A 13,766-nucleotide genomic window follows, 5' to 3' on the forward strand; every position below is an offset into this window, starting at 1 on the left:
TTCAAAGTGAAAATGTTTTGTCTTAGAGAATTATAATTGCGTTCAATGTTTTTTCTTTTACTTTTAAGCATATCTGGGTAATTTAACCAACAAACCATTTTTACTGCTTTATTTTCTGTGCAACCAAACCATTTTTACTGATAAATCTTGAAAATGTAATAATTTAAGCATGGAATAAATGTGTATATTTTGTCTGTATATATGTAATGCAGAGCCTGGATATTTCAGAAGCAGAGGGTCATTTCCATCTTGTTACTGTCTGCCAAAGTTGAAAATGGCCTCTCTACAGTGCACTTCGAGTTATTTTTTCCCCATTCACTAAAAGGAAATATTTACAAACTCTATTTTTGTTTTATCTATCTTTTTTTGTTTAATTTTTGTTTTATCTATCTTTTTTTGTTTAATTTTTGTTTTATCTATCTAATTCAGTAAAATATAGTTATGCTTATGACTTATTCGAAAATTTAAATAGGATTTAGTGGAAAAAAAAATTTAAATAGGATAAAACTGTAATCAATGCATAATTGGATTGTATGTATGAAACTGTAATCATGTACTCACGAATCATGATGTATTGTTGAAACGTTGCGTTTTCTTTCTTTCTCTCCTCTCTTCTGCTAATGTCAAAAGCAGGTGGAATTAAGCTAGACCTATAGCTAGCCTAAGCTGTTAGTTTTTCAACGATTTTTTTAATTAAACTTAATGAGTATCTATTTATTAACTCATAAGCAGGCTCTGGCTTGGCTTCTGAAGCTGATGTGATGTTGATGGAAAGCGAATTACTTTTTTTTTTGGTCAAACGAATTACTATAATCTTCCATTTTATTAATTTTGAATACATCAAAGTTAAACATTAATAAATGAACGAATTATAATAGTGTCCTTCTTTAATGATAAAAACCAAATAATATAGCAGAGTTGTTAACTTATCTTCAGTAGACCGATGAAGAAGAGCATTAAAACGAAAGACATTGCTTGAAAGAAACATCTTCCTCTTATAAATGGAGAAACAATAATGAGCCTTACGGTTTTTCTAGATACCAAATTAAGTTTGTACATTTATTACTGTCTCCTCTTCTATAACCAGCAAACTCTAGTTCCTCTCGGGAGCTCCACTGACCTTTCTTGTACCAATATCCACTCTTTTTAACTCTGATAAAACATGCATAGTATTAATTTATTTGGTATAAACCGGAAATTGTAATACATATCTTTTATCCACCATGCAGAAAACGTACCAGTTTTGAAATGGTTTGGACCATAGAGTACATTGGCAGAGTCAATGACGTTTGGGTTCTGTATAGTCTTGTGGGTATTTTCTTGTTTTTACTCGTCAGAGTCCGATCTTGTCTCTTTCCCTCTTCATTTCTCCGTATCCTTTGTACCATTTTTTTATGAATTCACTTTCTTATCTACCTTTTTCTTATGAGACTAACTCTTTTCCGATGATAAATAAAGTACGTTAGTGTTACGTTTGACCAAAACAAATCTTCAACAGCTTTCCTATTGATGATTTGAACTAGGAAAAGAAAAGACTCATGTTTGTTAATCACTTTGTTGTGGGCAATAAAGACTATAGACATTGCTTTAAAGAAAAAAGGACTATAGACATTGCTTATAAGCCAAACCAAAACTTTTCAGTCTTTCAAATTTGGATTCGAAAGGATACAACGGGACTTCCCTTACTGGATGTAAAACCATTAGATTACTTTGCAAGAAAAATCAAATGAGGGTTTCAAAAGTTAACTATATTAAAAAGAAACTAATCAAAGCAGCCTAGAATACAATGGAAATCATGGAACTGGAACAGTGTTCACAGGATTGGTTTTCTACAGTACTTGAGAAAGTAGATTTAGAGGATGATTTTTATTTTTTGATCAACATTTAGAGGATGATTACGTTTAACTATGAGCCTCCATGAGAAGCTCGTAAATAAAGAATGGGGTCTCATTAATCTCATTATAACTCTGTGGTCAAGCACGGATAAAAGCAAATGTGGGCCTTATCTGCATAGTTTAAGAGGGTCTTTTTTACTTATTTAGCAGAAAAAACTACAAGAATTTATGTGTGTTTCTATGCGTTGTTTAGCATAATAATATGTTGTTTCAACTCTCGTTACCACTGCATGTTTTTGTTTTTCTTGAACGAATTCTAGGTTTGGTTCGCGGTGGTAGAGAAACTGGATCGGAAAAAAGGAGGGGTCAATATGCAATTCCAAAAATATAAATATTCAAGTTTGGCTAGAGCTCATGAAGCTTTCATCAACATTTGTGCTGGCCCGGTTGGGTAAACAATAAGGTCAGAGACATTTAAATCATTTTTTGGGCATGAACACACTCTTTAGCATTTGGTATACTTAAAATATACATATAAATCTCTTGGTAACCCATCCGGAAAAAATAATTAATTTCCTACCAAATTCCAATGAAAGGCAAAGATAAGCTAACATATCTACAAGTATTAGATTGTATGCTCGTTGGAAATAGTTAATTTACCAAAACAATGAGAGAAGTAAGGAAATAATAATATACTTTGAATTATTCTTGTGACGTAAGGGTAATAATGGAACAATAAACTAAACACACTGTCACACTCTATACATGTACTTTGGGATCCGTATATCCCACACAACAAGATGATCGAATCCTAAACGTCCGCGTGGGATGATCTCACTACTAAATAGAGTCTGACGCTATATCTTAGCTGCTCTCGCCGGAAGCAGCATATCGCCTCCACCGTGAGTTTTCCCGGTTATTCTCTGTTTGATTTCGCTCGGCAGATATGTGCTCGGTTGTGCATGTACATAAATCATAATCTCTTTTGAAAGTCTTAACGTTTTTTGGTTTGGAGCTAATCGATGGGTTGATTCTTAGGGTTTTACTATGTCAATAGCAATGAATTTCCTCTATGATATTGGTGGAAAAACGTTCTTCGCTGCTGTTGTAAGTGATTAACTGAGATGTTGACTTGTTTTAATAATCTTGTTAATGATTTGCTTGCTTCGTAATTTTGAAGTGTCGGATCTGGAAGCAGCTGTGTAAGCTGAGGACGTTAGCTCGCCCCTTTGTCTGTTGCGAAGTAGGGTCTGGGCATTTAGCTAGTTTCTTTTTTTTTTTTTTTTTTTTTTTTTTTTTTTGCTAACCGAGTATCCTGGCCCCACCGAGGTGGTCCAGACTAGAGACCGAAGTGAGCAAGGACGCTGCCAGGGCGTCACCATGTGGCTCACCGTGTAACGGTCTTCGGTCTCGGGTGCTGCAGCCCACATGTAAATTCCGCAGTGGCCAAGGCTCGAACCCAGGGGCGGGCACTCCACCTGGAGCTCCTATACCACTAGACCAAAGCAACTTGGTTTTTAGCTAGTTTCTGGTACGATAATTGGACGGATCTTGATCCCTTGTTTCACTTGACAGAAGGAAGAGGGCCTGCAGCTTCGGGTCTGCACAGGGATGCGACGGTGGCAGAAGCTTTAGTAAATGGAGAGTGGTGGTTAAGTGCGTCTCGTAGTAGGAACGCCATAATCACGTTACTGAAGCAATGTTTGCCATCGCCAGATCAGATTTGTGCTATCATCTAGTGTTGATAAATATCTATGGCGAACGGGAAATGATTCCCCTTCAACTATCTTCTCTACCGCTAAGACGTGGTCTGCTCTGCACCCTCCCTCTCCTCCGGTTCCTTGGCATGCTCAAATCTGGTTCAAAGGTAGAATTCTCAAACATGCTTTCATTGCTTGGTTGGTTGCTTGGAACAGACTAGCTACTCGAGACAGACTGAGGTCGTGGGGTATTGAGGTCTCCCCGAGCTGTCTCTTATGCTCAGGCGGTGAGGAGTCTAGGCAGCACCTGTTCTTCGACTGTGCATACAGCTCGGAAGTGTGGGCGTATTTCTGCTCTCGTACCCGTGTACACCCTCCCGTCGTGTTTGAAGAGTGTCTTAGGTGGCTAAAGACTTCTTCAACAGACACAAATATACTCTTCATTGTTAAGCTCGTATTCCAAGCTGTGCTCTATATGGTTTGGAAGGAGAAAAATGCCCGACTACATTCATCTGTGAGCAGGCCCACGCAAGCCATTATTCAAGAAGTTAAACAGATTATTCGGTTAAAGCTTGATCCTCTTTCTCGAAACATGAGAATCACAGACATCACCTCTCTTACTTTCTTAGGTTCTTGGTTAAGTATTTTCTAAGGGCATTGTTAAGTCCCTTGGAGATTTTTTGAGTAAGGTAGGTTTGTTAGCTCTTGTAATCCGTTTTTGCAATATAAATAAAGGAGTTATTTAAAAAAAAAAAAAAAAGAAGTGTCACATGAGGAATGATTTTTATTTCCATTAGAATTTAGGTAAATGTTTTGTTTTTGCAGGGCTTCTGAAGAATTGGCAGAAGTCGAAGCAGAACTGGTTGGTTTTACTGTGTCTTCTCTACCGGCATGCCTGGTATTATCTTCATCAACACCTGAACCACATATTCCCTCTTGTTGAATTTGTCGTTGTCTAGAATCACTGTGTAAGATGGATCCATTTTCTTTGATTTCCTGAGCCAGAGCAAATGTAAATAATCACAATAAGCCCTTGGCAAAAATAAAAAAAATCACAATAAGCTTGCCTCTTTCGGACTGTTCAATACTACGACATAGTATAAGCAGTAAGTGTAAACAGCCATAGATCATCATGCATATTACATACAATACACTCTTCAAGAATAATGTTTTTAATGAATTTGGCATTGGTTTTTGTCTTTATTTTGAAACTAAACTCCGATTGTTGGCAAACCAACCTCAAATATAACTCTGATTCACGACCATGCATGGTTTCTCTACAATTGGTTTGTCCAACACGACACATCCTCTAACCAATGCGGACGTAAACATGGCCATGAGAAGTCCACGATCATTCACTCAAGGTCCTTTTGAGACAGAGTGTTTGTCCCTAGCACATATGAAGTAAGAGATAGAGAGATACCTGCTGTTATCACAAGACATGCATGGAAACTAGTTGACAGAAAGATGTGAAATACAATATTAGAGACAAAAATTTCGGTAAAGTAGACGTTTCTACTAAAGTGCAACCACATTCCACATTATGCATTATTTATAATAATAAGCTCATCATTCTCAAAATCCGAGCGTGCGTGCTGCGATTATAAACTTCCTTAACGCCAGAGAGCCAATACTCTAGAGATTACCGGAATCCAATCCAGGGGCGGCTTAGTATAGGGGGCGGTCAGTGCGACCGCCCCGGGGCCCACTCCAAATACAGAAATGTTCAACATATATGCCATGTGCCCATGGGACTTGTATCAGTTTGTACTATAGTTTACACGACGTATAAGGTTTGAGGCGATGTACTGAAGTGTGCGGGCATTAGAAACTAATTACTATTGGCACAACTAAAAATAATAATATTGAAAATAGTTATAGGGCACACAAAAAATTTTTGCCCAAGGGCCCTGCATTGTAATGAGCCGGCCCTATTCCAATCCATAACATTCACAGGACTCAAACTTGCAAGTAGCTGAAAGCCTGAAACCGAACCACAACAGAAACATAGAAAGGGTCTGAATACTTTAGAAAGTGCAGAAATCCAGAAGAAACATCAACATATCTCTTGGAAACTTTTAGTACATGATTTATCAGATTCCTGCAAAAGCTAATTTTGACATGGAAATTATTACTTGGCACGAGCCATTATACACAAAACCTCTATTATGCTATTATGTGATAAATTATGATCATGTTAATTGGAATGTATGTGGACATGTTCATCTAGACATGATCTTTATTGATCGTTTATTTTTTAGAAAAAAGTAGTTAATTTTTTAAACTGATCATTATAGTCGACAAAAATAAATGGATCATATGGAGAAGTCCAATTCAACATGAACATACTATTTTTTTACAAAAAAAAAAAATGAACATACTATTTGACAGCTCTATTATAAATTTAGCAAATAGTTTATGAAGTAACTATTTTTCCTTTTCAACACCAAAGCAGATAGATAAGTTTTCCTACCGGATAATGATGAGAGTCCTCATGCATGCAAATTAAAGTCAGGTCAGTCATAACAGCAGCCAAAACGCACATCTGAATTGTGTTTACATATGGTGGTCATAATATCTAAAGTCTTATATATCCAACTTCTTTCATAGCACTGGATATATGACACACACACACCTTTATACAGTACAATCATCTAAATCTAGTGCAGGACCTTAATCATATAAGGTACTAATTGATGCTGTGAGAATATTCAGAGGATGTGATCACATTTTGAATGGGCTGGAATTGACAACAGTACTCCTGAGGCGGAAATTTTTTACCACTATCTGTAATGATATTTTTCGTTAAATTTATAGCATGTCTTGTACATGTCATTTTCGAAGATATCCTCTTTGGATTAAGTGTCTTATCTATAAAAACACGAAAACAAAGATATAATTAATCCATGGCTGTCCATAAAGTCAGATTGGTTTCACTGTTGATTGTGATGAATGTTGAAGAAACTATTGTGAAGAGAGCTCTCAGATGTGCAAGTTTTTTTGCCTTCATCTCCAAACAAAGACATTTGGATAGTCGCTATATTAGATAGTGTTGATTCTTTTCCTATAGACACAATTTTTATGATTATGTGCTTAACAAAACCATAGAGCAATTTTGTATAAATTTATTATGTGTCCCACACAACCTCCTCTCAAAGGACCAAACATGTGTTGGTTCCCGCTGTCCATTAAACTGAGACAAACAAAGTTCCTTAAGTAAAAGTATACATTTTTACGCTAAAGCAGATTGAATATTTGGACAGAAAAACAAGTTGAGAAATGAACCTGATATATCTTCAATAAGCATGTTGTAAGTTTCATCTACAAGAGGCAGTTGATATGATGTCGTTATTATCTGGCTACAGATGGTTTCATAATTATCACTAGAAATAATAGACCCACTAAAAGGAAAGCCAGTAAACATTGGTCCATAATCATGATTCTCTTAGTTGCACAAAAAAAAAAAAAATCAGATCATCTCCAACCCATCTCTATAATAGAGATCTCTATAATAGAGATCTCTAAAATAGAGATAAAAATAGAGATAGTGTTTTTGCTCCAATGTGTTCCTCTATAATCAGACCATCTCCAACCCATTAATATTTTTATTTTTTCTTCTATTTTAGAGATCTCTATTATAGAGATGGGTTGGAGATGCTCTCAACTGGAAAATGCAAAATACTCTTTCGTAGGTGTGTGTCATATTATAACTGTATTAATCTATAATTTTATACCCCCAATAGTTTCACCCTATGTCATTTTTATAAGGAATCGAATCATCTATAAAATCATTTGCTTTTCTAGACTAATGGAAAAAAAATTCTGAGAAGTTAACAACGAAACCAGATGCTACACAGCAAAATAAGCTAATAATGACAAAACAAAATCTGGTTGCAGTACAATTGAACAAGGGGGAAGAATCTGTCACGTGGACACGCGCGGGCAGAAGCGCGTAAACATGGGCAAGTAGAAATGACTCTTGAAGAGAATCAAAGGTCGGACAAAAATAAAAGAAAGAGAGTAATCATCAATCCTACGCGGTGTGGGGGCAAATATGTGAATCTCACGCTTCTTTAAGATTCTACTTTTACAAAAAAAAAAAAAAACTTTGTTATTTTCTCGTGATTCCTTCTTTATTTTCCAACGAATATCCCTTTACCAAATTTATTATGTCAGTTTAATTTTATTTTTCCCTGATAAAATATCTCAACAAACAATGTGCTACTAATTACCTGGTGAGCTTACCCATAGATTACATTATCATGTACAGATTTGTTTACGTCTCTCTGGATTCAGGTTGTTTTATTTTCTCTAATTTAGTAGATATTGTTGAATCGTCGTGTTTTTTTTTTCTGAACAACAGTTGAGTCTTCGTTCTTATCTTCAAAGCTTAAATAGATTGAGAATAGTGACATCAGTTTTCCAGCCTAATCTAGATGCGACCAAAACCGAATCTGATCCCTTCGAATATTCAAATTTACCACTTTACCCTTTTCTTTCGTTTTATATCTAATTTTTCTATTATTCCACAACTCAAAAGATTCCGTTTAGGTACGCGACGCCCCGACCTCGAACCCTTCTCCATTCATTCATGTCCTAAAATCTCTCTCTATCTCATCCTTTCTTTTGATTCCATTTTAGATCCAATATTCTTTCTCCATTTCAAAAAAAATCCAACCTGCTTCCTCCCACCCACTTCTCTATAGATCCAAAACCTATTGCCTTGTTTACTTTTAAACCTCCATAGCATAATCAAAAATAGTAATGATGGTTCAGAAGATGGAAGTTGATCACGCCCATAAAATGCAGAGATGTCATGAGTATGCTGAAGCTCTCAAAGAAGAACAAAAGAAAATACAAGTCTTTCAACGAGAGCTTCCTTTATGCTTAGAACTCGTTACACAAGGTAAACTTTATATTATAATTTATTTTTTTTAAAAAACTTTATACAACTTTCACTTTAAATCGGGTTTTGATTTTATGTAGCAATCGAAGCTTGTAAAAAGGAGTTATCCGTTACATCGACAACGTCAGAGCGGTACTCGGAGCAGACGGCGAGCGTGTGTGGTGGTCCAGTCTTGGAAGAGTTTATACAGATCAAGAAAAGCAACAACGAAGAGAACGGAGAACACGAGTCTCCTCGTGAGGTTGAGAAGAGTGACGTGGACAGTAAGAAATCTGACTGGCTTAGATCTACTCATCTATGGAACCATTCGCAGGATCCAGACACGACAGTAGTGGTAGCTAAGAAGGCGAGAGTTGTTGAGGTGAAACCGAACAGCCACAACCGCGGTGGCTTTCAGCCGTTTCAAAAGGAGCAAAAACGCGTTTTCTCGGAGACTGATCTGCATCCGGCGGTGAAAGCGACCACTCCGGCGCCGGCGCCGGCGACTACGACTTGTTCCACAACGGAAGTTGGTGGTGTGGATAAAGCGGGAGAGGAGCAGGTACAGAAGCAGCAACTGCAGACGCAGACGCAGAGGAAACAAAGGCGATGCTGGTCGCCGGAGTTACATCGGCGGTTCCTTCACGCGCTTCAGCAGCTCGGAGGATCGCATGGTAATAACAAAAGATTAGTTTCATTTAACGATGCTTGTCTGTTCTCTGATTGGCTCATTAGTAGTTAGTAATTAGATTATAAATTGATTTTGTTGTTGTTTCCAAGTTGCGACACCAAAACAGATCAGAGATCATATGAAAGTTGATGGATTAACAAACGACGAAGTTAAAAGCCATTTACAGGTTACTATTATATTTTCTATATTTAATTTGGATTTGATTTGAATATTTTAGCATTTTATCGGTAATTAATTAATATTTTGTGGAATATTATTCAGAAATATAGACTTCACACAAGAAGGCCAGCTACGGCCCAGGGTAACGGAAACTCGCAGCAACCGCAGTTAGTGGTGGTCGGAGGGATATGGGTGCCTTCGCCACAAGATTTTCCTTCACCGTCAGATGTAGCTAATAATAAAGGTGATGGTGTATACGCTCCGGTGACGTCACAAGCACCAGTACCACCGCAGTCTCCTAAGCGTTCGGTTGAGAGAAGTAGTGGCCGGTGCAACTCACCAGCGGCATCTTCCTCTACAAATACAACCACAACTTCTGCTTCTCCTGTGTCATAAGATTTTGTAGCAATCTAGTGGGTTTGGTTTTGTAGGTTAAATGCAAATGAGTGTAATAAGATTTGTAACCAAGGAATGTTCTTTCATAAGCGTATATATGAGATTAAGCATATATATATGAGATAAGTAAGAGCACCTCCGATTGTTCCCATTGAAGTTCTTAATATATATATATATATTATATTATATGTATAAATAATTGTGGGGTCCAAAATTTTAAAGTATCTCTTCGTAGGTACAAGTTTAAAAAAAAAAGTTTTAAGAATCTTTCAAAACATTTATTTATGGAGTTTTACAATAATTGTGGATTTCACCGTTATTTACACATATATATAATATATATATCTATATATAATAGCAAATCTGTTTTTTTTTTAACCATGCTGTGTCAACATCCCACGGTGGAATTTGTTCGAAGTATATAATCTAATGGCTGATATTTTGTTTAAGATAAAGACCATGACGTCAATCGTCGTCTTCAATTCACCAAGTCATGGCTCCTCAAAGGCACAGCTTTCACGAATTGCAGAACCGTCATCTTGTTCAAGAGTTGTCTCTTTTCACAATTATTAATAAATCGACGGTACAGGGTTGTAGTCTTTTTTTTTGTAATTTATTCATCAAAGGCTCTCTTTTGCTTCTTCTTCTCTGGGGTTTTCTTCTCTCTGTTTTCTCCAAATTCGGTCAAATATTTTTCTGGTGAACACTCAATTCATAAAATGCGTTGAATCGTTCTTCGATACATCTTTTCTTAATCCATCGATTTTTGCACCCAGAATCTCAGAATCGTTTTCAATATAATAGTTTGTAAACCATTTGTTTGCTTGAATCTATCCTCAATTCAGAAAGTTTTGTTTTCCATATATGCTTGTCTTATGTCTGATTAATTTCTGCCTCTTTAGTTTTGTTTATCTTCCTCCTTTTATGGTATACGTATTTGTCTCTGAAGTATCTGAGTGTCTCTGTGATCTGATCTCTTTTTCAATGGTTAGTAATGTGTGGGAGGAGATAGAGTCAACTGCGTCTTATTTTTTGGCCGACGAATCCGTTTGTCGCTTTCCTTTTCTCTCTTCTCAGATTAGTTATTGATTCCAACTTATGTCGTCTCTGATTTTGTACTTTCTCCCTGTTTTTGTATTGCAGTCTACTCAATTTTTATTGTTTCGTATTTATTTTCCTGATTCTGTTTCATTAGTTTTTGGTTCGTGAAGTTGCGCCTGAAATACTGATATGAGTATCGTGAAAATTTGAGTATATATTCTTCTTCTTATTCAGTAAACTGATAATTCTCAAGTGCAGCACGCATAACTCATCTGTGTGTACATACATGCGTTTAAGTGGAGAAATTTGTAGTCGAAAAAGAAGTGGAAAGAGCACCAACGTTCGGTGAGAATATTTTTAATGTTACAAATCATTGCATTACAGTTGCAGATATATTCTATTTTAATGTAATGTACCTACTATGTATTTAACGCGTATTTACTTTGAGTTTTGAGTGTATAAAACATATATTTAAGTATCTTGCCATTTGCCCTTCTGTAAAATAACACTACTAAACATATGGATTAACCAACGATGTGTACATTAATATATTCATGATGTTACTTTTAGATCAGTGAAGCTTGGAATTTGTCAAGTAGAACGAAGAGGGGCAGGCGGAGTGAACATTCTCCAGTATCCGGGCTAGGATCTCCTGTGAGCATCAGAAAAATTATTGTATATTATCATTTTTTGGTCATATTAAATTTTAAGATTTATGGCTATTTTTGGTTACAATTTAAGCTTTATACTAGATTCCGCACTAAGCGTGGAATTTATTTTTTAATTACGATAATATAATTAATTGATGATATACACTGTGTTTTATAAGAAATTAAGTTGTATTGATAATCGTATAAGGATCCCTATGTATAATTCACATCAAATCGTAATGAGTCTGCCTTTTTATATGACATCCACTTAATGCTTACGTTTTTTTGGTAGGGAATTAATAGAATATAAGGTGAATACCAAGTCTGCTTAAAGTCTTATTATCGGTATTTTAGCTTTTTTAAAGTTGCGAACATGATTTTTCTATCTAATGAAAAATAGATATAATGTAGGAAAGTATTAAAATATCAAAATTATGATCTATCATAGAGTAAATATTCTATATAGGAAAGACATCATATCAATGTATATTGGCAGTTTCGATATTATCACTACAGGAAAACATGGGGATTCTGATGGCCGAAATCGTCGGAAATTCGTCGGAATAGACCGATTCCGACGAATTTCCGACGAACCCGTCCGTCGGTATCGTTTCGTCGGAAAAAAAAAATTCATCGGAATTTCGTCAGTACTTCCGACGACTTTCTGACGAATACCGAGAAACGTCATTCTGACGAACTTCCGACGATATTACGATGCGGACACACGAGACCAGAGTTCATCGGAAAACTATGTACCGACGGAGAACGTTCCTCGGACAATTCCGACGTAGCGTGTTCCTCGGTGTATTCCGACGAACATTCGTCGTCGGAATATACCGACAGACAATGGTCATCGGAGTATACCGACGAACCTTGTTCGTCGGTATGTTCCGACGAAATGAGGTTCGTCGGTACATTCCGACGGATATATATCCGTCGGTATTTTCCGACGACCCTGTCCGTCGGTATATACCAATTTTAAAAATGAATTGATTTTGCATTTTTATATATTTTTTGATATTAATAAATTAAAAAAATCAGAAATTTAAAACTAATAATATTATATAATTTAAATTCATACAAACCGAAATAGGAAAAAAACATTCAGAAAGTTTAGAATTCATACAAACCGAAATAGAAAAAAAAAATATTCCGAAAGTTTTAAAAAGCCGAAATAAACTAAGATGAACTCGAAGACATCAAACGATCTAGCTTCTGCATAATCTCGGTGTTGAACTTCTTCTGGGATGCCAACTCAGCAAGGATAGTGGCATTCTCCGAACGGATAGTGGCATTCTCCGAAAGGATAATGGTGTTCTGCTCCTCCAATGCCCCAATCCGTTCATCTTTGTCATGTAGCTGCTCGAGAATCATGGGATCGGCATACGGAGCTTGCGAAGAAGATGCCGGATACGAAGAAGCACGACGGGCCAACCCAACTAAACGGCCTCCTTTCCTTTTAGGAACCGCCTACAAAAATATTTAAAGTAAGTAAATAGGGACAAGTAAGTAATCGACATTATAAAAAAAATATATATTAATAAAAAAAATTACCTTTTCAACCATCTCATTTATTTGCAATAGAGACAGGTTGGTTGAAGCTCCCGTAGAGTCGCCGTCATCAGAGAGAGGCTGAGATTGAGAAACTATCTCAGCTTCCACCAAATCAACTACACCTTTGATCACGGGGTCCTGAATTTGACCCGTCGTCTTGTTAGTGTGAGCCACCTTAATGAGTTGGAGACGATCAACGGGATTACCGTCATTTGCTTCGATCTAAAAAACCGCCATTATTAGCCAAGAAATATATAAAATATTTATTTAAAAAATATAAAGATAAATAATAATAAAAAACTTACAAGTTCATCCTCCTTAGTAGACATGGAGCAAGCGCCGAGGTTGTGCACATACATACCTTTCCCGCCACAATCGCTCTTCCGGTTCCTGGAGTTCCTAGAAGACGTCTCTGCAGTTTCTTCCTTCTCCCAATGAGCTATCAACTGCTCCCACACCGTCCCGTTGATGAATCGTGGGTTCTTGTTCTTCTGCCAAACTGTCTTCCACGCGTTTATCTGCTTTGTGTAAGAGTCCATGGCCTTTTCGTTGAATTTCTTACGGACTGTTTCCGTAAGATCGGAGTGCCAGTTGAACTCTTGCTACAAAATAAACACAATTTAATAAGTAAATATATTTAAAAAAATGTAAAAACTTTAAAAAAATGAAGAGTTACTATACCGCAAACTGACGAAACCACAACTCTCGTTCGTCGGAAGGGATCACACTCCACTTTGGATATCCAAAACGGAGCATGGAGTACATCATCTGGTTGATGCTCCGACTAATGCCATTTTTCGACTTGGTGAACCTTTAAAAAAAATACAAGTTATCAAGTTAATTAAAGGAAAAAAT

General features: G+C 36.5%; 1 protein-coding gene across 1 annotated transcript; it reads left to right on the top strand.

Annotated features, from left to right (window-relative positions):
- Positions 1–7,950: 7,950 nt before the first annotated feature.
- LOC106406536 (transcription factor HHO2) lies at positions 7,951–9,817 on the top strand. The gene is made up of 4 exons (XM_013847222.3): positions 7,951–8,441; positions 8,522–9,094; positions 9,201–9,277; positions 9,373–9,817. Exons 1-4 carry the CDS (start codon positions 8,300–8,302, stop codon positions 9,664–9,666), a joined length of 1,086 nt encoding a protein of 361 aa, XP_013702676.2. The 5' UTR covers positions 7,951–8,299; the 3' UTR covers positions 9,667–9,817.
- Positions 9,818–13,766: the final 3,949 nt, after the last annotated feature.

The sequence above is a fragment of the Brassica napus genome, chromosome C6 (genome assembly GCF_020379485.1).
Source record: "Brassica napus cultivar Da-Ae chromosome C6, Da-Ae, whole genome shotgun sequence".
Classification (NCBI taxonomy): Eukaryota; Viridiplantae; Streptophyta; class Magnoliopsida; order Brassicales; family Brassicaceae; genus Brassica; species Brassica napus.